At 45.2% G+C, this 27,890-nt stretch overlaps 1 protein-coding gene across 3 annotated transcripts in view; it reads left to right on the forward strand.

Annotated features, from left to right (window-relative positions):
• LOC111973108 (zinc finger protein 438) overlaps positions 1 to 26,492 on the forward strand; it is a 97,582-nt gene extending 71,090 nt beyond the window's left edge. The window contains exons 3-7 of one of the 3 annotated variants that reach the window (XM_024000343.2): positions 9,306 to 9,393; positions 9,725 to 9,995; positions 12,875 to 12,937; positions 14,260 to 16,161; positions 21,699 to 26,492. In XM_024000343.2, the coding sequence (XP_023856111.1) occupies positions 14,288 to 16,161; positions 21,699 to 22,296 (2,472 nt within the window). In that variant the 5' untranslated portion in view covers positions 9,306 to 9,393; positions 9,725 to 9,995; positions 12,875 to 12,937; positions 14,260 to 14,287 and the 3' untranslated portion in view covers positions 22,297 to 26,492. The remainder of the gene's footprint in view (positions 1 to 9,305; positions 9,394 to 9,724; positions 9,996 to 12,874; positions 12,938 to 14,259; positions 16,162 to 21,698) is intronic. The other 2 variants (XM_024000344.2, XM_024000345.2) reach the window with 2 other exon arrangements.
• Positions 26,493 to 27,890: the final 1,398 nt, after the last annotated feature.

Consider the following 27,890-nt stretch of genomic DNA (forward strand, 5'->3'; position numbering starts at 1 on the left):
AATCGCCATCACACTGCACACTGTCCTAACTAGAGGTCGACCGATTAATCGGAATGGCCGATTTAATCGGAATGGCGATTTCAAGTTTTCATAACAATGGAAATCGGTATTTTTGGGTGCCGATTTTCCGATTTTATTATTATTATTATTATTATTATTTTTTTTTTTACACCTTTATTTAATCTTTATTTAACTAGGCAAGTCAGTTAAGAACACATTCCTATTTTCAATGACGGCCTAGGAACGAGGCAGAACGACAGATTTTTACCTTGAGCTCGGGGGATCCAATCTTGCATTGATTACATTGCACTCCACGAGGAGCCTGCCTGTTAGCGAATGCAGGAAGCTAAGTAAGTTGCTAGCTAGCATTAAACTTATCTTATAAAAAACAATCAATCAATGACTGTCATTGCTCCAATGTGTACTTAACCATAAACATCAATGCCTTTCTTAAAATCAATACACAAGTATATATTTTTAAACCTGCATATTTAGCTAAAAGAAATCCAGGTTAGCAGGCAATATATAACCAGGTGAAATTGTGTCATTTCTTTTGCGTTCATTGCATGCAGAGTCAGGGTATATGCAACAGTTTTGGGCGCCTGGCTCTTGCAAACTAATTTGCCAGAACTTTACGTAATTATGACAACATTGAAGGTTGTGCAATGAACAGGAATATTTAGACTCATGGATGCCACCCGTTAGATAAAATACGGAACGGAATAAACGTTTTGTTTTCGAGGTGATAGTTTTCCTGATTAGTCAAAGGTATATGGTTTAGAGAGAAATAGTCGACGCGTTATAATTCCTGTAATAACTTGCGGCTGAATTTGAAAGGGGTTCCTTCGTTATTTTACGTTCATGTCTTCCATAGAGAATGTCTTGATCTACTTCAAATAAGGTCTGTGTTTCGTGCAGGCTTAAACCGCCTACGTTTTGTAAATCTCACTAGGATAAGGTAACGTTTGTCAACATATTTTCATAAATCCACTCTACAATTTTTTTTATCTTCGTTTATATTTAGCCAATATGATCAGAGTTACCTTGTCCTGTGCTATCTACACAGTTATAAAATTGGCACGGTGATGTAAGCCTACACGAAACACAGACCTTATTTTAAGTCTAAAAATATATCTAAAAATAAATATATCTAAAAATATCCTATGGAATAAATGAAGGAACCGCTTTTCAGATTGGTTTGCTAGGTGTCATGGGAATTATGACTCGCACTTTGGTTGTCAATTCTTACCATGCCCATTATTAAACTAGGATTTCCTGCATATAGAAATTAAAGTTTTGTTTCAACATTCATCAACAGGTAACTAAACTCTATTTTTATTCAAACAGTTGAGAGTATTTGTCTCCTAAGCAGACTCTTCAGTATCATTGTCACTTCAGAGCTGTGTGCGTGTGTGTATTTATGTATTATATTAAGTTAAAATAAAAGTGTTCATTGTTCATTCAGTATTGTTGCAATTGTCATTATTACAAAAATGTGTGTGTGTGTGTATGATATATATATATATATATATATATATATATATATATGTGTGTATTTTTTTAATTTTTTAAAAATAAATCGGCCGATTTAATCGGTATCGGCTTTTTTTGTCCTCCAATAATCGGTATTATTGGCATTGAAAAATCATAATCGGTCGACCTCTAGTCCTAACCCATCTGGACAAGAGGAATACCTATGTAAGAATGCTGTTCATCGATTACAGTTCAGCATTTAACACCATAGTACCCTCCAATCTCGTCATTAAGCTCTAGACCCTAGGTCTCGACCCCGCCCTGTGCAACTGGGTCCTGGACTTCCTGAAGGGCCGCCCCCAGGTGGTGAGGGTAGGTAACAACATCTCCACCCCGCTGATCCTCAACACTGGGTCCCCACAAGGGTGCGTTCTCAGCCCTCTCCTGTACTCCCTGTTCACCCACGACTGCGTGGCCATGCACGTCTCCAACTCAATCATCACGTTTGCAGATGAGACTACAGCGGTAGGCTTGATTACCAACAACGACGAGACGGCCTACAGGGAGGAGGTGAGGGCCCTCGGAGTGTGGTGTCAGGAAAATAACCTCACACTCAATGTCAATAAAACAAAGGAGATGATCGTGGACTTCAGGAAACAGCAGAGGGAGCAGCCCCCTAACTACATTGACGGGACAGTAGTGGAGAGGGTAGAGCGTTTTAAGTTCCTCGGCGTACACATCACGGACAAACTGAAATGGTCCACCCACACAGACAGCGTGGTGAAGAAGGCGCAGCAGCGCCTCTTCAACCTCAGGAGGCTGAAGAAATGCAGCTTGTCACCAAAACACTCACAAACTTTTACAGATGCACAATCGAGAGCATCCTGTCGGGCTGTATCACCGCCTGGTACGGCAGCTGCTCCGCCCATAACCGGAAGGCTCTCCAGAGGGTATTGAGGTCTGAGGGCCCTCTTCCGAGGGCCCTCTTTTTCAGTCTCTCGGTCCCAGCTTTGATGCACCTGTACTGACCTCGCCTTCTGGATGATAGCGAGGTGAACAGGCCGTGGCTCGGGTGGTTGATGTCCTTGATGATCTTTTTGGCCTTCCTGTGACATCGGGTGCTGTAGGTGTCCTGGACGGCAGGTAGTTTGCCCCCGGTCATGCGTTGGGCAGACTMCCCCACCCGCAACTGCTGGGCTCTCCAGAGGTTTGAAAAACAGCTTCTATCTTAAGGCCATCAGACTGTTAAATAGCCATCACTAGCTGGCTTCCACCCTGCAGTTGCGGGTGGTGCAGTTGCCATACCAGGTGGTGATACAGCCTGACAGGTGCATCTGTAAAAGTGTGTGAGGGTTTTAGGGGCCAAGACACATTTCTTCAGCCTCCTGAGGTTGAAGAGGCGCTATTGCGCCTTCTTCACCACACTGTCTGTGTGGGTGGAGCATATCAAAATCATCAGTGATGTGTAGGCTGAGGAACTTGAAGCTTTCCACCTTCTCGTCTGTGAATCTATTGGGGCGGTAAGCAAATTGAAGTAGGTCTAGGGTGTCAGGTATGGTAGATGTGATATGCTCCTTAACTAGTCTCTCAAAGCACTTCATGGTGCCAGAAGTGCTACGGGGGCGATAGTAATTTAGTTCAGTTACCTTTGCTTTCTTGGGTACAGGAACAATGGTGGACATCTTGAGGCAAGTGGGGACAGCAGACTGGGATAGAGAAAGATTGAATACGTCCGTAAACACTCCAGCCAGCTGGTCTGCACATGCTCTGAGGACGTGGCTAGGGATGCCGTCTGGGACGGTAGCTTTGCGAGGGTTAACACGCTTAATTGTCTTACTCACGTCAGCCAAAGAGAAGGAGGGCCCACAGTCTTTGGTAGCAGGCCGTGTCGGTGGCACTGTGTTATCCTCAAAGCGGGCAAAGGTGTTTAGCTTGTCCGGAAGCAAGACGTCGGTGTCCGCGACGTGGCTGGTTTTCACTTTGTCTGATTGTCTGTAGACCCTACCACATACATCTTGTGTCTGAGCCATTGAATTGTGACTCCACTTTGTACTGACGTTTTGCCTGTTTGATTGCCATACGGAGGGAATAACTACACTGTTTTGTATTCGGCCATGTTCCCAGTCACCTTGGGATGGTTAAATGCGGTGGTTCGCACTTTCAGTTTTTCAAGAATGCTGCCATTTATCCACAGTTTCTGGTTTGGGTAGGTTTTAATAGTCACAGTGGGGACAACATCCCCTATACACTTCGTGATGAACTCAGTCACCGTATCCGTGTATTCGTCTATGTTATTATCAGAGGCTACCCGGAACATATCCCAGTCCGCGTGATCAAAATAATCTTGAAGCATGGATTTCAAATGGTCAGACCAGTGTTGAATAGACCTTAGCACAGGTACTTCCTGTTTGAGTTTCTGCCTATAGAAAGGGTGGCGCAAAACGGAGTTGTGATCAGATTTGCCAAAGGGAGGGCCTTGTAGGCATTTCAAAAAGTTGGGTAGCAATGGTCCAATGTTTTACCAGTGTGAGTTTTATCTTCTTATGGGCAGGTGGGACGGTAGCATCCCACCTGGCCAACATCCGGTGAAATTGCAGAGCGGCAAATTCAAAATACAGAAATACTCATAATGAACATTCATAAAATATACGAGTGTTATACATCGGCTTAAAGATTAACTTCTTGTTAATCCAGCCGCTGTGTCAGATTTCAAAAAGGCTTTATGGCGAAAGCATACCATGCGATTATCTGAGGACAGCGCCCCGCTTACAAAAGCATACAAACATTAACCAGCCAGGTAGAGGAGTCACGAAAGTCAGAAATAGCGATAAAATTAGTCACTTACCTTTGATGATCTTCATATGGTTGCACTAAGAAGACTCCCTGTTACACAATAAATGTTTGTTTTGTTCGATAAAGTCCCTCTTTATGTCCCAAAAACTCAGTTTTGTTGGCGCGTTTTGTTCAGTAATCCACAGGCTCCAGGGCGGTCAAAACATGCAGACGAATACATCCTAATAGTACCAGTAAGGTTCGTCGAAACATGTCAAATGATGTTTATAATTAATCCTCAGGTTGTCTATTGTCTAAATAAATCAATAATATTTCAACCGGACAATAGCGTTTTCAATAGAAAGGAAAAACTACGAACGGCGCGCTCACGGTCACACGCCCAATCCAGCTCTGCATACTTCCCCTGTCCACTGACCAAAAGGTATTTTTACTCGTCGTTTTTCAAAATACAAGCCTGAAAGCATGTCTAAAGACTGTTGACATCTAGTGGAAGCCATAGGAACTGCAATCTGTGCCCWAACCCATAACATAGTCACTAGGCATTCAATGGAAAACAACTCACATCAAAACAATCCCACTTCCTGGATGGATTTTTCTCTGGTTTTTGCCTGCCATATCAGTTCTGTTACACTCACAGACATTATTTTAACAGTTTTAGAAACTTCAGAGTGTTTTCTATCCAATACTACCATGCATATGCATATCCTAGCGTCTGGGCTTGAGTAACAGGCAGTTTACTTTGGGCATGTTTGTCATTCAAACGTCAAATACTGCCCCTACCCAAGAGGGGTTAAAGTCAACGTGTTGGTGGAACAGTAGTGTTTTCCTCAAATTCGCTTTGTTATAATCCCCAGCTACAATAAATGCGGCCTCAGGATATGTGGTTTCCAGTTTGCATAAAGTCCAGTGTAGTTCTTTAAGGGCCGTCGTGGTATCGGCTTGAGGGGAATATACACGTCTATGAATATAACCGAAGATAATTATCTTGGGAGGTAATACTGTCGGCATCTGACTGTGAGGTATTCTAAGACGGGTGAACAAAATAACTTGAGTTTCTGTATGTTATCACAATCACACCATTAGTGGTTAATGATGAAACACACACCCCTGCCTTTCTTCTTCCTGGAGAGTTCTATATTCCTGTCTGCACGATGTACTGAGAACCCAGATGGCTGAATGAATGGGGACAGTATATCCCAAGGGAGCCATGTTTGAAACAGGATATGTTACAATCCCTGATGTCTCTCTGGAAGGAGATCCTCGCCCTGAGCTCGTCTACTTTATTATCCAGAGACTGAACATTAGCGAGTWATATACTCGAAAGCGGTTGATGGTGTGCAATACCTCTTCTCCACCGGCAGCCCCTGGAATAAGTTAAATTGCCCTGGGGGGTACAAACAAAGGATCCAATTCGGGAAAGTCGTATTCCTGGTCGAATTGCTGGCGAGTTACCGCCGCTCTGTTATTTCCGACTGTATGTAATAACACCCCAAAAAATCTGGGCTAATAATGTAAGAAATAACCCCAAAAAACTAAATACTCAGTGGCTTCCACCCGGTTACGCAACCCTGCACCTTAGAGGCTGCTGCCCTATATACATAAACTTGGCATCACTGGCCACTTTAATAATGTTTAAATAATGTTTACATACTGCTTTACTCATCTCATATGTGTATACTCTAATCTGCTGTATTTTTGTCAATGCCACACCTACATTGCTCAATCTAATATTTATATATTTCTTTATTCCATTATTTTACTTTTAGATTTGTGTGTATTGTTGTGAATTGTTAGATATTACTGCACTGTTGGAGCTAGGAACACAAGCATTTTGCTACACCTGCAATAACATCTGCTAAATACTGTATGTGTATGTGACCAGTAAAACTAGATTTGATTTGAAATGGCACCCTATTCCCTAGTGCACAACTTTTGACCAGCGAAATGAAAGYACAGGTAAAGGTTTAGTGTGGAACACAGTAAGATGACGAACACACACTTCCTTCTCCGTAACCCTCTTGGAATGTCTCATCCAAAAGGGTGTGTCCCAAAATAGCACCCTATTTCCTTTACAGTGCACTAATTTTGACCAGGGATCATAGGGCTCTGACCATAGGGCTCTGACCAGGGACTAGTGCCCTATAGAGTATGGAAATAGGGTGTCATTTGGGACACACCCAGAGAGCTGAGACAGGAACACTACACGGTCACAAGCGCTTCTATCTGACCTCTAACCCAAAGGTGACAGTGACATCACCTAGGCCCGGTGACAGACAGGGCCAAATATGTCTGTAGACTTCCGTAGAGTGATCATTCTGAAGGAGCCACCGTGGACAGAGAGGTATTCATTTCCTGTGTTGAAGAGAAAGGAGAGAAAGGCAGGATGCTGTAAACCAGCCAATCACCTTTGACCTGGCGTTGCTGTTGACGAGGCTGTGAGTGTGTATGTCATTTCCATAACACTACCAGGTTTCTGTCACAGCTACACACGCGCTCGCTCCCACACACACGGCTTTGTGTGTGTGTGTAGCTGTGGCAGAACCCTGGTAGTGTTATGGAAATGACATGCACACTCACAGCCTCGTCAACAGCTATGCCAGGTCAAAGGTGATTGGCTGGTTTACAGCATTGTGCCTTTCTCCTCCACTCTGTTCAACACAGGAAAGCTCTGTCCACGGTGGCTCCTTCCGACAGAATTATCACTCTACGGAAGTCTACAGCCATATTTGGCCTGAGAATGTTGTAAAAAAAAATCACATACAGAGATCGGCAGAAACTGATCCGATTTTATCACAAAGCCAGAATATCCCGTCTTTACTACTGTAACAATTAAAGGTAGGCTCAGCGATATGACTTAGATGCAGAAAGAAAACGGCATAGAGGGTCAATTTCTGCAACAACTAAGAGCGTTAAAGCGGAAGGCTCAACTTCTCAGCTGTTTTGGTCCCCTGGCTACCATGCTGTAACAGAGTGATGCAAACCAATGCACAAGCGCAGATACTGTGTGACTGTGTGAGAGCGAAGTCTTGCATCTCGCTCATCCCAATATCTGCGGTGCTTCTCGCGGTAATGTCATTTAGGTGAATCTACATTTAAGCAAGATTTTGCTTAATTAACAAATTAGCTGAATGGAATCCTTGCTAGTTTTTGGGGGGGAAATCTGAACGCTGACAAACACACAAACAAACACTATTTTTTTCCCTTTGAGATGGCTATTGATTGATCCACATCCCTATTTAGAGCCAAGCGGCTAGATCGTAATTGGAATTGATTTCTTTCATTGATCTGTTCAGGACAGGTGCCAGCTAACGTCATACGGTGGTGTGCTTCTGTTCCTGTGTGTCCACTCTGCGTGGCACTGAATACCATGGGCTTGCGTCCCAAATGGCACCCTATTTCATATGTGGTGCACTACTTTTGATGCAAAGTATATTGAAAGCAGCTGCTTTCCACAGGTGTGGTTCCTGAGTTAAGGAGGAAATTAACATCCCATCCCATAGGTAGCGTCGTGTATAAAAAGGCCCAGTTGCCCATTATTTTGGCTACCATGTCTAGAAGAAATCATCAAATACGACACTTTATGTTGGTGTTTCCTTTATTTGGGCAGTTACCTGTATGTGTACTGTATATAGGGAATAGGGTGCCATTTGGGACACTCGGTATGTTCTGCCCTCCCCCACTGCACTACACCTCTGTGTCTGTCTTGTAAGAGTTGAAGCTGAAGAACTCCGTCCTCCTTTCTTCCTCCCCATGCGGTCGCTACCTCCTTGTCCCTCCCTCCCTCCCTCCATCTGCTCTGGGATAAAACAAGTAGTTCTGCAAACACTGATTTTAATTTCCCCCCTGACCGACCCTGCGCTCCTCAGAGAGACAGCAGAGATCCTGCTCGACACACAGACACACCTCCACGTCCTGGACGAATCCCTAACCTCCACAGGAGAAATTAGTGTTTAGTACGCATGTAGGAAAAAGCAATCGAGCATAGATGCATCTTGAGTGCACTCACGACACAAACAAATATGGAATTATCTGATTCCTTCCCGCTTGGTGGATACGTAGAATGCAGCTCTGTGTTTTGATATTGAAATGGCATGTGCTGTCAGATTGGTTTTAGTGTAGATAATTCCCGATACCTACACACTCATACTAAATACCACACAGGTCCTAATATAATTGAGGCTCTGGTACCACAGACACTCAGAGAGCTTTAGCTGTGAGGTGTTGTAGAGGAGAGTACCGTGATTATGGAAAGGTGGCTGGGAACATGCTTGCTGGACATGGCCCCCCCCCCCCCCCCCCCGCATCCTGCCCTTATCTAGCAGAGATCCAGAGCTTTCATCCTTGCTAAGACCTGGGGGAGGTTGGCCTGGCCTCCACTGGGCCGGCTGCTGCTGTTGTCCCCTTCCCTCTCCCCCTGACCCTCCATTCCAGACCCCCCTCCGTCCTCCACCCGTCCTCCTCCAGCCTGTGTCTACGTCCCAACTGGCATCCTATTCCCTATATAGTGCACTACTTTTGACCAGACAATAGTAGTGCACTATGTATGGAATAAGGTGGCACTTGGGATGCAGCTCTTATCTTTCAGCCCCAGATGAGCACTCTCACCTACAGGCGGGATTACATGTCTCTCACCAGGCCTGTCTCTTTGTGTGGTTGCTGTACGGCTCTCTCCCTGTAAGTCCTCCTGCTGTTTGAAGGTTCTGTTTGTTCTAGCTCTGCGTGAAGCACCAGGTTTTCTTGATAGATTTTTATTATTTTTTTTACTACGAAAAGAAGCAGAGAATCAAGAGAAGCCTCCTCTCTCTTTGTTCCACTGACTGAGACAATACCAGCACTGCTCCATCTGCTTCATCTAATCTTATTCATTGTGATCTAAAAGGAAAAGCTGATCCTAAGTCAGCACTCCTACTCTGAGACGCTCCATACACACTACCCCTATTTATCGGTTGTCTTGTGGAAGTGGATGAAGATAGAATTAACACAWTTCAGTTAATTTCATTCTCTGTAATTTCTTGTACTGTTTGTTCTTGTTTATTCAGGACATCTGCCTTGGGACAGAGCCATGACCAGTCTGGAGCCAGACAGAAGACTGGATTCCACACTCTGACTGAAACCTTCAAGCACAAAGTAAGTAGGGCCAAAACCATAATACGATCAAGGGCCAAAACAGTGGAGAGAGCGAGAGGAAGTGCATGCTCCTAGACCACAACATTGTGCTTGATATGCCCGTTCTTAACTGGGTTGTCATTACAACAAATTATATGCCTATGTTCCCACATGTCAACCAATCAGGGAGACATCAGATCAGCGGCCGGTCTGTGTATTGTTTGGGCGACTGGCTGCTCTCCCTGTCTGGCTGTGTCTCCGACGACACCCTATTCCCTATATATTGCAATACTTTTGACCAGGGCTCATTTGGAGCTCATTGGGGACTCAGCCTCTGTCTATCTGTCTGCAGCACAACCATGCTTACATGACCAATTGACCGCTGGGCCTTATCCATCCACCATCCATCTGATCCATCCGGCCTCCTCAGCACATTCCATTCCACGCGGATGGATACGTCAAGTGAACCGGTCCGACTAGAGCACTGCCTTGGCCCTACCGTAACCCTGGCGACCTGGCTGTTAACATAAACACCAGGCCTGACCTTTCACCTCTCAGCCTTACCTACTTATCTGGGTAACCCTGGGAAGGTCTGGCCCGGACGACATAGCCACGGTTTCCTGGTATTTCTGTCTCGCTTTCTGTTTATCTGTCTGTCTCTCTCACTCTTTATATATTCTTCTACTGCCAGGGAAGCCCTGTCCATCTGTCCTCAGCCCATCCCTGACCCCTGAACCCTGGTAGATTTTGAAGCCTTGCACTAGATTAAGTGTCTCCGWTTGTGACCTCATGTTCCCTTTGAGACTTGGGTAGAGACGTCTCTACAGGGAAAGACAAGGAATATGATGCTGATGTAGAAAGCTTGTTAAARACAAAAGTAGTATATTGAGGTTAATTCATACAGTATAAACACATTATCAGCTACAAATAAATGGATTGCTGTCAAATTTGTTTTATGTTAAGAGCCACTGCTCATACTCATGTTGCTAACCTGCCCTGCGTTAACATTGATCTCATCCTTGTATGTGTGCTCACGTAATCAAAATGCCCTCCAAAGGAATGACAACAGCAGAAACAACAACAACGAAGCTGTCTGATATGAGTCCATGTTGGGAGGAGCAGTCAGAAATCTGTGGGGTGGGATTCATGTTGGTAAAACTCCTCCTGCTTTCTCGCTCCAGTTAATCCCACCAGCTTGCCTCTGGGCCCGACCCCGTGTTTATGTCTGCTGCTGCTCAATGCTGTGCTCATGTCATTATCATCCGACACAGGTGTGCAGGGGAGACCCACCTAATGCACTACTATATCACCACCKCCTAATTCACAATACACTACCCCCTGATTCACCACTACACCATCCCCTAATTGACAATACACTACCCCCTGATTCACCACTACACCACCCCCTAATTCACAATACACTACCCCCGATTCACCACTACACCACCCCCTAATTCACAATACACTACCCCCAATTCACCACTACACCACCATACTAATACCCCATACCATGAACTGAGAGAGAGGACGATTTGTTACAGGGGTTTACTACCTATTCACTATCTTTCTCTCTCTCTCCCTCTGTTTTTCTCCTTTTTTTTCCATTTCTTTCTTGCTTGCTCTCTCTTTCTTTCTCATCATCATCTGCGTCGCTATAATGTGATTGACACTGGGGACCTCAACAGTGAGGCCCCTCCCCCCAGGGCAGGTCGACATGTGGCTAATGGGGGGAGGAGGGAGGGTTTTTGGCATCCTCATTCTGCAGATAGGGACGCACACTGAGGAGAATCCCTATACGAGAGAGAGAGGGAAACAGAAGGAGAGCGAGGGGGGCCTGAAGAAAGGCAGAGGAAGAGAAGAAATGAGGGAGAGATACATGATGGACAGAAGAGAGAGGTAGTTATTGAGAGGGGTGAGGAACAGGGTGCAAGCAAGACATAGAAGGCAGAGGGGAGAGATGGAAGGAGGCAGTTCTTGTATTTAGATTTGGATCTTGAATTTGTGGTTTAAACACACACTGACTGGACAACAGGATGTAGCTAGCCTGAGGCTATAGTCTTCATCAACACCACTCCAGTCCTCCTGTCTGTCTGTCCCACCAGTGTACTTCCTGTGGCAGCCCTGGGCCTGGTCTGGAAGGTCATCTGATGGGTTTTCTTAAAGCAGCGGTTTACACGGCCCGACTTCACTTGCGCACTAGCACTCAGTGCGCACAGGGAGCAGCGACGACGTCGTCACGCCATCCAAAAACATGGTAGACATTGGATGAATTTAAAATGTTATCTTCGGCTGTGAGTGATGGGGGGAAAATTGTCCTCAGCGACAATTCTTTGAATAATTCAATGGATGTTTTGTGCACAAAGATGATGACTAAAGTGTCTTATTAGGAATTTTCTAATTTGACTTCTCTATGTGGCCGTCTATGGAAATWGTCTTTCTGGACCGGYCGTCAYTTAAACTGCAGTACCGAAGCAAGACTGTAGAAGCGGTCGAAACCGTGCTTCTAGACCAGAACCCTGGCCCCTTGGTCCATAGGACTCTGGTCAAAAGTAGTGCACTATATAGGGTGTCATTTGGCACGCACTCTAGGAGCGTAGCTGCAGCTACTCCTCAGTTACAACACAGCAGCTGAAGTGGTGTAACACTGCTATCAATTCTGATCAACTCAGAATACTGAACAGTTAGTGTCTACTCATTTTATTCTCCATTCCATCTCATCGTTGTCTTTGGGTCGCAAGACTGAGTGAGAACAATCTTTCCTGTGAGAAGTCATCAGTCTGATTCAAGCAGACAGCAGGCCCACACGCTGRCTGTGGTTGGTTGCTCTGCTTCGTCTCGGCAGCATAGCTTTCATAGTTCTATAAGAGTTTTCGGGAGGGAAGGTGTGAGGCCCCACTCTCCTTTCTGTGGGGGGTAGGCTTGGTGTCAACAGACATCTTTGCTTTGTGCCAAACTGAGGGAGAGGGAATGGGGGAAAGTAAAGGGGTGAGTCTATATCGTGCCCCCCTTTATACACTCCCTCCCTTTATTCCCTTTCTTTCTCTTGGGGTTCAACTGTAAACTCAGAGTTGATGGGAGGAAGGTTAGCCTGCCACTGTCAAAATCACTCTCACACGAACACACACCCACAGACACCATTTGTACCCCCTTCATGTCCTGGGAGCATCCTTGATATCCCACCGCACTACTCTACTGAACGCCCGGCCAAACAGCCAAACTCACAGTTGAATTGGAATCGACTATCCAAACAGAGAGGGAATATTTTCAGTTGCATGGAGTTAAGGTGCTGTGTGGACACTGTATACATATTCTGCTCTCACTCAGAAATACTTCCAGGTGTTGAACAATGTGCTTTTGACTCTTTTTTTTCTTGTTTCCCTCTTTTGAAATGAAAGCAACCGTTGGTTCAGCCCATGTCCTTTGAAAGTCGATAGAATGGTTGGGTGTAGGTTACGTGAGAGAAATGATACTGTGAAATGTTTCCCTTTTTATTTAAATCTAGAGCCTGGTGGTTATTCTGAATGTGGTTGGTATGGTGCACAGAACTTGGACACATTAACCCACGGTAAGGCTGGTATTAAAGTTGGATAAATATTTTGGGGGAAATTCACCTCCTTTCAAAATCATTAGTTTACAATCACGTCCAGTCGAAACATTCCGCTGTAAATCTTTCTTTTTAAGCAGGTATGTGGATATTTGTTATACTGAAATGGAACTACAGTACAGATGTCAAAAACCTCAGATAAAGTTCATTCACCTTTTATTAAATAGTATTAACCATTTACCTGGACACCACTTAAAGCTTGTTCAACAGTTTCTTGGGATTTTTATCTTCGACGTCCAGAATTACAAGCCTACTTTAAAATCATAATCCCTGGTGTTGTACTGTGAAATATCATTACCCAGTATGGGACATTAGGGTCTGAGAATGGGGGGCTTTGTCAGTAAGGCTGTTTTAGCCCCACAGCCAGGCCTTACTAATGCTGGTCAGGAGAGAATGAGGAGTGAATATCACACACACACACACACACACACACACACACACACACACACACACACACACACACACACACACACACACACACACACACACACACACAGAGAGTAACCCCTCTTAATGTGGTGGTAAAGCTCCTGCCTGTCTTGCCCTAGGGCAGCTTTCACACTCTACTGACTGATCCGTCCAGGAAGTGCGGGGGGGCTACAGGGAGGGTGGTGGGGGGTACAGGGAGCACCCCGCCGAGCCACAATGGTAACACACACACACACACACAGTAACCCCTCTTAATGTGGTGGTAAAGCTCCTGCCTGTCTTGCCCTAGGGCAGCTTTCACACTCTACTGACTGATCCGTCCAGGAAGTGTGGGGGGGCTACAGGGAGGGTGGTGGGGGGTACAGGGAGCACCCCGCCGAGCCACAATGGTAACCAGGCTGCACGCTGGGCCCAAATCAAAGGGGGCACTCCATCTGTTCCTGGGGGTAGATTGTGTGTGTGTGTGGGGGGGGTCAGTGTGCAGGTGGAACCACAGGATAATAGTTATTGTGGAAGCCTTAGACATGTTTGTGTAAGTGACAACGTCTGCCTACCTCTGTCTCTCTCAACTCAGGATGTATATCAATAGCACCCTATTCCTTAAATAGTGCACTACTTTTGACCAGAGCCCTATGGAACCTGGTCAAAAGTAGTGGACCATATAGGGAATAGGGTGCCATTTGGGATTGCAGCCTGTGTCTCATCTAGACTATGAACCGCTGTGTAACGACCCCATTAACAACACTAAGGTCAACCCTCCTGCTGAGAACATAATAATTGGGGACTGTGACCAAAAATGCTACAATGTTATGTTGGGGAATACTTCTCTAACTTGACTGTTGTTGTATTGACAGACTGAGACAGGTCTAGGTCTAGACCTCCATGCCAGGCCAGATGATGAAGAGCCTCCAGTTCAGAAGCATCGCTCCCAAGGCCCCAGCAGCGGTGGTTCCCTCCCCAGCCGCCATCCTGTCCTGCCAGCACCCCTCTGCCCTCCCGGAGGCAGCCTCCACAGCCGTCAGCCCCAAGTCTATCCTGGTCCCGGCCCAGAACTATGCCCTGATGCAGGTGGCAGGGCAGYAGGGTACCTTCTCTCTGGTGGCCCTGCCGCCCTCCGTATCCCCTCATTCGCCGCAGCAACAACAGCAGCAGCAACAGCCAATCCAGAAGAACCTGAAGCTGCCCATCCCCAGGTACCAGCCAATGAGGACCAAGAACACCCCAGAGAAGGTCAAATCAGCCACGCCCACCGGTGGCAGCGCCAGGGGGGTGAGGACACCCGTCAAGGTTGCCTTGACAACCCGGGACCATCGGTCAATAGCAGCCGTAAAGAAGAAGTTGTCATTGGCTGAGCCCAAGGAGGAGCCATCAGAACAGGTCATACTGATCGACTCCTCAGCCTCCTCTGAGCTCTCCGCCCTCACAGCCCTGCTCCCAGACAACGCCATGCTCTACACTGGCTCTCCGCTGGAGCGAATATCAGTGGTGGACACCACCCCCGACCACCGGTCCACTCCTGCCCACGCCCCCGGCCCTGTCACCAGCATGCTGCAGAACCTCCACTACCCATCTGGTGGCATTACTAAAAGTTCCCCGGTCGAACCATCACAGGATGAGAGCAGCGGTAAGGTTGCTATCAGGCCGTGCCAACCCAAGCCTGTAGCCCAACAGCCCCATCCACAGCCAGCTAGTAGCAGCATCACTGTCCTCTCTCCAGCCATCTTCAGCAAAGCTGTCCAGATCATCCCCTCCCCACCCAAGGGCAAGCTGCCCATCCTGCCCTACTCCAAGATGAAAAGCACCCTCATACCCACCGCCAAACTCAACCTCAATGCCATGTCCCCCAAGAAGGCTTTCCCTAGCCAGCCTGACCTCTCCCCTTATCCCTCTGATCCCCAGTCCAAGACCCTGGAGACTGCTGAGGCCCTATGTCAGAACCACATGCCAAACTCCCTGRTGCAGAGTCAGCCTCAGGCCAAGACCACAGGCACCCTGTCGCTGCTGGGAACGCTACAGATCCAGAAACTGTCAGGCAAGAAGAGGGGGAGGAAGAGGAAGACAATGGAGGACATTCTGGCCTTTGAGGCAAGGAAAAAGAGGTCCTTGTCGTTCTTTCGGAGGAGGGTGCCAGAGAAGCCTTCTCTCTCAGCCGTCATCTCCTCCCCGCTGTCTAAACAGCAGAGGGAGGTGGACATCTCTAAGAAGTACCGCAGCATCAGACCCAAGCCTCACCACATGCTGCTGATGGAGACTGTACCCCAGCTGGTCAGCCTGCCCTCCCTCACCTCCTCTGACAGCCTGGATTCAGAGCTCCTCGTGGGGCATCAGTTCTCTGCCGAGGTCCTGGAGCCCGGTCCTGCCCAGCCCCAGCCAGCCTCTACCCCGCTATACCTGAAAGGGGGCCCTTCTCAGAGGGTCTACCTGGGCAGTAGCCAGCCCCTCCACCGCTGCCCTACCTGCAGCCGCTGCTTCCAGTTCAAACACCACCTCCAGAGCCATATGAACAGCCACACCAACAGCAGGCCTTACTTGTGTCCTGTGTGTCGTAAGGCCTATGCTCACTCTGGCTCCCTCAGCACCCACATGAAGCTGCATCACTCTGACGGGAGACCGCGGCGGACGCTTCGCTGTGACTTCTGTGAGAAGGCGTTTGGCTACGTGGGTGTGTACTTCGGCCATTTGCGGGAGGTGCATAAGGTCATCCTGACCGTGGAGCCGTCCGTCAGCCAGCATGAAGACGAAGTGCCTGTGGAGGGGTGGGTACCTAAATATTCAGCATTATTAACAGTACCTACATACTGTTAGGAATTGAAAACCAGTCAACGTGTGGAGAAATGCTAGATGCAGAAAATAAGTTGAACAACGTAATAGAACTTTAACAGATGTAGACAGATGTAGACAGACATGTTCCTCTAAGAGGTTCGCAGAAAATCTCACCCCCTCCAGCGGGGAGAGCAAACCTAAATACTCCTTATCTGTTGGTTGTCTCATCCTTCCCTGTCCTGAGTCAAAACATTCAATCAAGGCTGGGACCTAGAGGTTGAATAGACTATACATTTGAAATGTCTTAATTGCTTATGGACACCCATGGCCGATTTTTTTTATTTTGTGTCTCAAGGGCCCAGATCTCAGTTACTAAGACCTGCTTTATGGTGACCATCTGGCCTTAGAGAGGGTACTTGGAGGCCAAATTCCGATAGGGAATAATCAGCAGAATATCTTAACAATACTGGTATATTTATCTCATCAATAGGACTCTTGAGTCTTGACGTTTATTCACTGTGACCATTGAATGTCTRAGAACAGTGGCTCCCAAACTTTGTATAGTCCCGTACCTCTTCAAACATTCAACCTCCAGCTGCATACCCCCTCTAGCACCAGGGTCAGCTGTGTACCCCCTCTATTACCAGGGTCAGCGCACACTCAAATGTTTGTTTTTTTCCATCATTGTAAGCCTGCCACACACACACTATACGATACATTTATTACATTTATAACAAGAATGATTGAGTTTTTGTCATAACCCGGCTCGTGGGAAGTGACAAAGAGCTCTTATAAGACCAGGGCACAAATAATAATATTATAATAATCAATAATTTTGCTCTTTATTTAGCCATCTTACATATAAAACTTTATTTGTTCATCGAAAATTGTGAATAAAGCTTGGAAAGATGCACATAACTCTGCAATGTTGTGTTGTATTGGAGAGAGTCTCAGTCTTAAATAATTTTACACACACAGTCTGTGCCTGTATTTCGTTTTCATGCTAGTGAGGACCGAGAATCCACTCTCACATACAGTTGAAGTCGGAAGTTTACATACACTTAGGTTGAAGTCATTAAAACTCCTTTTTCAACCACTCCACAGATTTCTTGTTAACAAACTATAGTTTTGGCAAGTCGGTTAGGACATCTACTTTGTGCATGACACAAGTCATTTTTCCAACAATTGTTTACAGACAGATTATTTCACTTATAATTCACTGTATCACAATTCCAGTGGGTCAGAAGTTTACATACACTAAGTTGGTGACTTTAAATATCTTGGAAAAGTCCAGAAAATGTCATTGCTTTAGAAGCTTCTGATCTAAAGCAATGAGATAATTGACATTAATTTGAGTCAATTGGAGGTGTACCTGTGGATGTATTTCAAGGCCTACCTTCAAACTCAGTGCCTCTTTGCTTGACATCATGGGAAAATCAAAATATATCAGCCAAGATCTCAGAAAAAAATGTGTAGATATCCACAAGTCTGGTTCTTCCTTGGGAGCAATTTTCAAACGCCTGAAGGTACCACATTCATCTGTACAAACAATAGTACGCAAGTATAAACACCATGGGACCATGCAGCCATCATACCGATCAGGAAGGAGACGTGTTCTGTCTCCTAGAGATGAACGTACTTTGGTGRGAAAAGTGCAAATCAATCCCAGAACAACAGAAAAGGACCTTGTGAAGATGTTGGAGGAAACAGGTACAAAGGTATCTATATCCACAGTAAAACAAGTCCTATATCGACAACCTGAAAGGCCGGTCAGCAAGGAAGAAGCCAATGCTCCAAAACCGCCATAAAAAAGCCAGACTACGGTTTGCAACTGCACATGGGGACAAAGATCGTACTTTTTGGAGAAATGTCCTCTGGTCTGATGAAACAAAAATAGAACCGTTTGGCCATAATGACCATCGTTATGTTTGGAAGAAAAAGGGGGGGCGCTTGCAAGCCGAAGAACATCATCCCAACCGTGAACCACAGGGGTGGCAGCATCATGTTGTGGGGGTGTTTTGCTGCAGGAGGGACTGGTGCACAAAATAGATGGCATCATGAGGTAGGAAAAGTATGTGGATATATTGAAGCAATATCTCAAGACATCAGTCAGGAAGTTAAAGCTTTTGTTGCATATGGGTCTTCCAAATGGGCAATGACCCCAAGCATACTTCCAAAGTTGTGACAAAATGGTTAAAGGACAACAAAGTCAAGGTATTGGAGTGGCCATCACAAAGCCTTGACCTCAATCCTTTAGAAAATTTGTGGGCAGAACTGAAAAGGTCAAGGAGGCCTACAAACCTGACTCGGTTACACCAGCTGTGTCAGGAGGAATGGGCCAAAATTCACTCAACTTATTGTGGGAAGGTTGTGGAAGGCTACCCAAAATGTTTGACCCAAGTTAAACAATTTAAAGGCAATGCTACCAAATACTAATTGAGTGTATGTAAACTTCTGACCCACTGGGAATGTGATGAAAGAAATAAAAGCTGAAATAAATAATTCTCTACTATTATTCTGACATATAACATTCTTAAAATAAAGTGGTGATCCTAACTGACCTAAAACAGGGAATTTTTACTCTGATTAAATGTCAGGAATTGTGAGAAACTGAGTTTAAATGTATTTGGCTAAGGTGTATGTAAACTTCCGATATCAACTGTAGGTATGTGGTAGCAAAGGGCATCAGTGTCTGAACAGCACGATTTGCCAGGGCAGGATACTCTGAGCGCAGCCCAATCCATAAATCTGGCTGTGGATTCTGATTTAAATTACATTTTCACAGAACCGCTTGTTGCAATTTCGATGAGGCTCTCTTCGAAATTGATATCGGTAAGTGGACTGGAGGCAGGGCATGAAAGGGATAACGAATCCAGTTATTTGTGTTATCCGTTTCAGGGAAGTACCTGCGTAATTGTGCACCAAACTCACTCAGGTGCTTCGCTATATCACATTTGACATTGTCCGTAAGCTTGTTCATTTGCACACAAAAATCATACAATGATGGAAAGACCTGTGTCTTGTTAATGCAGACAGAGAAGAGCTCCAACTTATTAATCATAACCTCAGTTTTGTCCCGCATATTGAATATAGTTGTGGAGAGTCCCTGTAGTCCTAGATTCAGATCATTCAGACGAGAAAAAACTCTTCAATGGTCCAACGTCCCTCTCTGTTGTTCGGTGCTTTCCCGGGTAAGGGGGCAGTAGCTCTTCAGATGCATCAGATTCACAACTGTCAGTGTCCATGCTGGGCTAACAACAAATGTAGAATTACTGATGCTAGCATTGGATGTGCTCATGGAAGCAGAACAACTAGTGTCGTCAACAGGTGCAAAATCTGGACCCCTACAAATCAGCCGGGCTAGACAATCTGGACCCTTTCTTTCTAAAATGATCTGCCGAAATTGTTGCAACCCCTATTACTAGCCTGTTCAACCTCCCTCTTCAAAGGGGGGTGGGGCACTCTTGACCCAAACTGCTACAGACCTATATCTATCCTACCCTGCCTTTCTAAGGTCTTTGAAAGCCAAGTCAACAAACAGATTACCGACCATTTCGAATCCCACCGCACCTTCTCCGCTATGCAATCTGCTTTCAGAGCTGGTCATGGGTGCACCTCAGCCACGCTCAAGGTCCTAAAAGATATCTTAACCGCCATCGATAAGAAACAATACTGTGCAGCCGTATTCATTGACCTGGCCAAGGCTTTCGACTCTGTCAATCACCACATCCTCATCGGCAGACTCGATAGCCTTGGTTTCTCAAATGATTGCCTCACCTGGTTCACCAACTACTTCTCAGATAGAGTTCAGTGTGTTAAATCGGAGGACCTGTTGTCCGGGCCTCTGGCAGTCTCTATGGGGGTGCCACACGGTTCAATTCTTGGGCCAACTCTCTTCTCTGAATATATCAATGATGTCGCTCTTGCTTCTGGTGAGTCTCTGATCCACCTCTACGCAGACGACACCATTCTGTATACTTCTGGCCCTTCTTTGGACACTGTGTTAACAACCCTCCAGACGAGCTTCAATGCCATACAACTCTCCTTCCGTGGCCTCCAACTAAATACAAGTAAAACTAAATGCATGCTCTTCAACCGATCGCTGCCTGCACCTGCCCGCCCGTCCAGCATCACTACTCTGGACGGTTCTGACTTAAAATATGTGGACAACTACAAATACCTAGGTGTCTGGTTAGACTGTAAACTCTCCTTCCAGACTCACATCAAACATCTCCAATCCAAAGTCAAATCTAGAATTGGCTTCCTATTTCGCAACAAAGCATCCTTTGCTCATGCTGCCAAACATACCCTCGTAAAACTGACCATCCTACCGATCCTCGACTTCGGCGATGTCATTTACAAAATAGCCTCCAATACCCTACTCAATAAATTGGATATAGTCTATCACAGTGCCATCCGTTTTGTCACCAAAGCCCCATATTCTACCCACCACTGCGACCTGTACGCTCTCGTTGGCTGGCCCTCGCTTCATACTCGTCGCCAAACCCACTGGCTCCAGGTCATCTACAAGAACCTGCTAGGTAACGTCCCCCCTTATCTCAGCTCGCTGGTCACCATAGCAGCACCCACCTGTAGCACGTGCTCCAGCAGGTATATCTCTCTGGTCACCCCCAAAGCAAATTCCTCTTTTGGCCGCCTCTCCTTCCAGTTCTCTGCTGCCAATGACTGGAACGAACTACAAAAATCTCTGAAACTGGAAACACTTATCTCCCTCACTAGCTTTAAGCACCAGCTGTCAGAGCAGCTCACAGATTACTGCACCTGTACATAGCCCATCTATAATTTAGCCCAAACAACTACCTCTTCCCCTACTGTATTTATTTATTTTGCTCCTTTGCACACCATTATTTCTATTTCTACTTTGCACATTCCACTGCATTCCACTTCCACTGCAAATCTATCATTCCAGTGTTTTACTTGCTATATTGTATTTACTTCGCCACCATGGCCTTTTTTTGCCTTTACCTCCCTTATCTCACCTCATTTGCTCACATTGTATATAGACTTATTTTTCTACAGTATTATTGACTGTATGTTTGTTTTAGTCCATGTGTAACTCTGTGCTGTTGTATGTGTCGAACTGCTTTGCTTTATCTTAGCCAGGTCGCAATTGTAAATGAGAACTTTTTCTCAACTTGCCTACCTGGTTAAATAAAGGTGAAATAAATAAATAAAAAAGGTGCAGGTGTAGTACTGCTGATAGTAGCAGTACTACCAGTAGAGCTGGTATGTGTCTCTATGAACGCGGGCCTTACTTTTTTTAACCATTTATCAATTTTCGAGCCAACGGCTACTCAGGTGAGGAGAAAAAAAACTCACTCAAATGTATAGCCCTGTTGGAAAATATAAATGGACTGTTTGAAAAGAGAAATACCCCAGTTTGGGAATACCTGTCTTAGAATATTGTTAGCTTCTCAGCACATCAAAATAGTACAGTCTGGCCCTTCACTTTTCATAAAACACCAGGTCTTCCTCCCATCATATGTCTCCATGTTGTTCGTGTCTCCAGGGCCATGTCTCCAGACCTGGGGGACGAGCAGGGCCAGGAGGAGCGTGAGGACCCGGTGGAGCTCCAGATCAAGTGTAGCCGCTGTCAGGCCATCACCCCCACCTTCGCCGACATGAAGCTACACCTGCTCTATGTGCATGGGGAAGAGGTCCAGGTGTGCCTGCGGGACGGGGCTGGGGGGGTGGGAAGGTCACTGCACGGGGGCCGGGAGGCAGAGGATGAGCTGGTGAAACACGCCGCCCACTACTGGCGCCAGCTCAATGAGAAGAGGAACCTAGTCCGGTGTGGGAGCTGTGATGAAGAGTTCTTCTCCTTCTCCAAGCTGAAGCGTCATATCCTCTCCCACCACCAGGGGGGACCGGAGGATGATGGAGAGGGGGAGCCGACCGGCCCCTCAGCCCGGGGAGGGAGAGGGGTCCTGAGGCAGGGATTGGTGTTTAACTGTGTGCTGTGCAGCCAGGTACTGGACAGTAAAGAGGAGGTGATGGAGCACTGGAGGGGCCACCACCACTGTGAGGAGACCCAGGTACTCTGGGAGGCCCTCGGCTCCTACTCGGGAGAAAGGGAGATGGACTTGCCCGACCACAGTACATGTTAACATTGCACTGGACACGTTCCAGGTCGTCTTTGTTGCAGTCACGCTGCACATCTCAGAATATTGACTTTACTTATTCCTTCTAGCCTTTAAGGAAGCGAATTGCCAGAACAGTGCATTTAAAAGATTGAAATATCATATCAATGTGGTTTCTGAGGTGTTAAAAAACACTTCTCCAGGCATTGTGAGATCTTATAATCGGGGCGGGCTGACTACAATCAATATGCCCTCGAACGTACCCACTATTTGTGTGTGTCTGATCTGATCATGAGCTGTGTGCTGCTCTCAAACACACCCAGTTAGTCCCTATTCACACTATCCAGCCGACCCCAACCATGCAGTACATTTCCAGCAACTATGGTGGCTGGGTAACCACTAACCATGCAAGTATAGCTCACCTCAGTATGGTGAAAGGGTATTAGTCCATACAGAGGTCAGTTATAGCACAGGTTAGTTTGTTAGAGAATCCACTTGATACATTACAAATTATTATTTTGGTATTTTGTGGACTGCACTGTTTTTTTGTTTTGTGTCAGTGTTGATTTTGTGTTTAGTTTTTTCTATGTTTTAATATTTTTGTTTAATAAAATGGAAAGGATTTGGTTGTTTTGTATTGCATATGTACAGTATATACAGTACCAGTAAAATGTTTAGACACACTTACTCATTCAATGGTTTTTCTTTATTTTGACTATTTTTTACATTGTAGAATAATAGTGAATACATCAAAACTATGAAATAACACATGGAATCATGTAGTAACCAAAAAAAGTGTTAAACAAATCAAAATATATTTTAGATTCTTTAAAGTAGTCACCCTTTGCCTTGATAACAGCTTTGCACACTTGGCATTCTCACAACCAGCTTCATGAGGAATGCTTTTCCAACAGTCTTAAAGGAGTTCCCACATATGCTGAGCACTTGTTGGCTGCTTTTCCTTCACTCTGCGGTCCAACTCATCCCAAACCATCTCAATTGGGTTGAAGTCGGGTGATTGTGGAGGCCAGATCATCTGACACAGCGCTCCATCACTCTCCTTGATCAAATAGCCCTTACACAGCCTGAAGGTCTGTTGGGTCATTGTCCTGTTGAAAAACAAATTATAGTCACACTAAGCCCAAACCAGATGGGATGGTGTATCGCTGTAGTGGCCATGCTGGTTAAGTGTGCCTTGAATTCTAAAGAAATCACAGACAGTGTCACCAGCAAAGCAACCCCACACCACCTCCTCCATGCTTCACGGTGGGAACCACACATTCGGAGATGATCCGTTCACCTACTCTGCGTCTCACAAAGACATGGCGATTGGAACCAACAATCTAAAATCGGGACTTATCAGACCAAAGGACAGATTTCCACCGGTCTAATGTCCATTGCTCTGTTTTTCTTGGCCCATGCAAGTCTCTTCTTATTGGTGTCCTTTAGTAGTGGTTTCTTTGCAGCAATTCGACCATGAAGGCCTGATTCACGCAGTCTCTTCTGAACAGTTGATCTTGAGATGTGTCTCCTACTTGAACTCTGAACCATTTATTTGGACTGCAATCTGAGGTGCAGTTAACTGTAATGAACTTATCCTCTGCAGCAGAGGTAACTCTGGGTCTTCCTTTCCTGTGGCGGTCCTCATGAGAACCAATTTCATCATAGTGCTTGATGGTTTTTGCGACTGCACTTGAAGTAACTTTCAAAGTTCTTGAAATTTTCCGAATTGTCTGGCCTTCGTGTCTTGATGAACTGTCATTGCTCTTGGCTTATTTGGGGTGTTCTTGCCATAATATGGACTTGGTCTTTTACCAAATAGGGCTAACTGCTGTATACTACCCCTACCTTGTCACAACACAACTGATTGGCTCAAACGCATTGAGAAGGAAAGATATTCCACAAATTAACTTTTGACAAGGCACACCTGTTAATTGAAATACATTCCAGGTGACTACCTCATGAAGCTGGTTGAGAGAATGCCAAGAGTGTGCAAAGCTGTCAAAGGCAAAGGGTGGCTACTTTGAAGAATCTCAAAAAATATATATATTTGGATTTGTTTAACACTTTTTTTGGTTACTACATGATTCCATGTGTTATCTAATAGTTGTGATGTCTTCACTATTATTCTACAATGTAGAAAATAGTCAAAATAAAGAAAAACCCTTGAATGAGTAGGTGTGTTCACACTTGACTGTGTGTGTGTGTGTGTGTGTGTGTGTGCGTGCGTGCGCGTGCGTGCGTGTGTGTGTGTATATATATATATATATCTGTTTGTTAAAACTATGTAAATAAACATAATACTGGTAGAAACACAGGCATATTGTACCTAAAATCTATTGGCCTTGAAAACAGTCATCCCAGCTATGGTAAATGATTGACTGAAGTCTAAAGTCTAGGTTGTGGATTTAGGGACAAAACTTTCCAATTCAACTGTGTGTTACAGTAGCAGGATCTAGCTATTTTGACCTAGAAAGGAAAATCTTCTCAGTACACCAACACCTGACTGAAACGCCTGAGGCCTTCTGAAAAATTCTAGTCTCGAGATCTACCCATACATCTGGCTCATAACCAACATCGACTTTCAAACTGATTATATATTATTATATACACTGAGTGTACAAACATTAAGGACGCCTTCTTAACATTGAGTTGCATCCCCTTTTGTTCTCAGAACAGCCTCAATTCGTCGGGACATGGACTACAAGGTGTCGAAAGCGTTCCATAGGGATGCTGGCCCATGTTGACTCTAATGCTTCCCAAAGTTGTGAAGTTGGCTGGATGTCCTTTGGGTGGTGGACCATTCTTGATACACACGGGAAACTGTTGAGTGTGGAAAAACCCAGAGGCATTGCAGTTCTTGACACACTCAAACCGGTGCGCCTGGCACCTACTATCATACCCCGTTTAAAGGCACTTAAATATTTTGTCTTGCTCATTCACCCTCTTAATAGCACGCAACACACAATCCATGTCATCACTTGTCTCGAGGCTTGAAGTGGATTTAACATCAATAAGGGATCATAGCTTTCATCTGGATTCACCTGGTGAGTCTGTCATGTATATTTTTGTTTGTGTACTCTGTGGTAATGGAACGGGTGAATGATTGGTAACCACTGACAAAACTAGATCTATTTGTTACTATTACATTATGAAGAAGTTCTGGAAGCATTGAACTAATGCTGCTAGCTATTCCGTATGAACCTGTGGAATTGGGGCACCTGAGGTCTGTGATTAAAAAATTGAAAAATGTTATAGAGACTGAAGTAAACTTGCATGCATGTTTTATGCCCGTTTGTGATTGGAAACCCATCAGAAAAGCCTGTTTCCTCTTCTGTTTGCTTCTTACAAATGGTTCAGTGTTGTTTCCTGGTTGGGAGAGTAAATTGTAAAGGGGTAGTAGATGTGGTTTAAACATTTGTCAGACTGTGTAACCTTTTTCATACAAAACAAATCACAGGGTAAGTTAAGTGAATGTACCTTGAATGTTTCAAAACCCTACCAAATTCTCTCAATATACATATATATTGAATATAGACTTCTATAGATTAGATTATAGATTATATATAGCCATGTATAAATACAGTATATTGAGAATATATATTTGCATAGAATATAGAATATAGTGAATATTCTGCTTTGTTCCAATGGAGGAAACAAACTAGTTAGGATTTTGTTATCATCAAACCGGCAACTTAAGCTGAGTATAGCTCTCCTTGCTTGTCTGGCACAAACCAGGGTGCATTCCAAATGACACTGTATTCCCTATATACTGAAGTGCACTACTTTTAACCATGGCCCCTAGTGCTCTCTTCAAAAGTAGTGCACTATGTAGGGAATGGGGTGCCATTTGGGACACATATCAGGAAGAAGCAACAATGAGAAAGAACTCCCCTCCCTTAGTGAGACTAGGCTAGACTTGCAGCACATACAAATCAATGGCGTGAAAAGTAATCACATAGCTAATATGTCTTTCACAAAATGGTGACTGTGTTGACTGTCTGAAAGTGTTTGATTGGGGCTGTTTGTGAACCTAAAAACCTTACCTTTCTCAGAATAAAACAAACATATGCTTTATTGAATATGACAAGGACTGTGTGACGTATCTAACGAGATAACAAATAAATGCATATTTATTTCCAGTAACAGTATGTTTTCCCTGCTCAGGTAACTGCAAAACCAACCCTGTTGTACGTAACAATAAAGTTGGAGGATGAATCCATGCTCATGTTGTGTCCTATTTATTTTCCTCCATACGTCTCGTCGTGTCCCTATTCTCCACACACACCGCACTGGCGCTCCATTCTAGCAGATAACCCCATCGTAGACCGGGAGAATGTGGGAGAAGGTGTGTGCGTGCGTATCCGTCAAAAGATGCTTGGAATGGGATTAATTGAGTGACTGTGCAGTGAGGGGGTCTAGTGGTGGGAGGAGTGTTTGTGTCTGGACCACATTAAGTGGCGTTGCCAAGGGGTTATCAAGCGCCTACATATGCCTTACCTCAATACCTTCACGGTGAAGTACCCTCCCATCTGTCTGACAGAGGGCATCTTCCTACCGTAACTTCCAATCTCCCCATGATTGAATGAGCGTGTGCCGGGAGGGGAATATGTTGGAATGGTTGCATTATGAATCTGAGAAAGGTATGGTCACATAAACATGTAACCTTGGTAATCTCTTAGAATTTATCTTGCCCACTTCCCACACAGACAGACAATCATCTAACTACTAAGAATAACATGTCTTCTTGCTACATCAAACCATCACCCATTGGAGCCATTTTCCAGAAGACTTGAGAAGAATTGAGGTTTAGCAGAGATGTGTGCATGAATGAGATGTGAATCAAAATCATCACATACCTCATGATGGATTCATATTTAATGGATCGGAAGGATAATTCAACCGTGGAGTTTATCTCCTCTGCTTTTACCTCTCCCTCTCTCTTGTTCTGTTCTGTCATACGGCCTTTCTCCGCTAGGATGCCGAACCAGGGGAAACTTCTGGAAATACCTGGTTCCTGTTGTGTTTCCATTGCAATGGATCGCTTAGTTCTTGAAATCATAAATTGACTTACTCCAGAGCTGGTTCCGGTTCTTCCAATGAAGAAAGGTCATTGCTCGCTCTCTAAACTCAAGCATGATACCCTCCTGTAGTGCTTTCATCACTGCCTTGTGGAATGCGGGCCCTCTGCTCTAATTGTGTTGGGGGAACATGACCTCAGGTTAAAGGGTCAGAGGTGAACTCTGGTGTGATTTCAGGTGCTCGCGGACAAACTTGACAACATTAATTACACCGAGAGAGCAATGTCTGTCACACACACAATACAAAACATCCACGTTCACATCAAGTGCAGCCCATGTTTTAAACAGCATTGCAGCTTTACTGTGTAACACCTCAGTCAGTGTTACGACTGAGAATGCTATCAACCCCAATCTACATACTGTCGTCATGGTGAGAGGAGCAGATAAAAAGGAAAGCTCTATAACGCTGTGTGATGCATATTTCTCTTTAATCAGAGTGAACATGTACCACAGCCGTCACACTGACAACCTCCTGCCTCCCACCTCTACAGGAGAGCAGCCTCTCCACAGGGAAGAGATCAAAGATTCAACCCCCCCCCC

This window comes from Salvelinus sp. IW2-2015, linkage group LG14, assembly GCF_002910315.2.
Source record: "Salvelinus sp. IW2-2015 linkage group LG14, ASM291031v2, whole genome shotgun sequence".
NCBI classification, from domain to species: Eukaryota; Metazoa; Chordata; class Actinopteri; order Salmoniformes; family Salmonidae; genus Salvelinus; species Salvelinus sp. IW2-2015.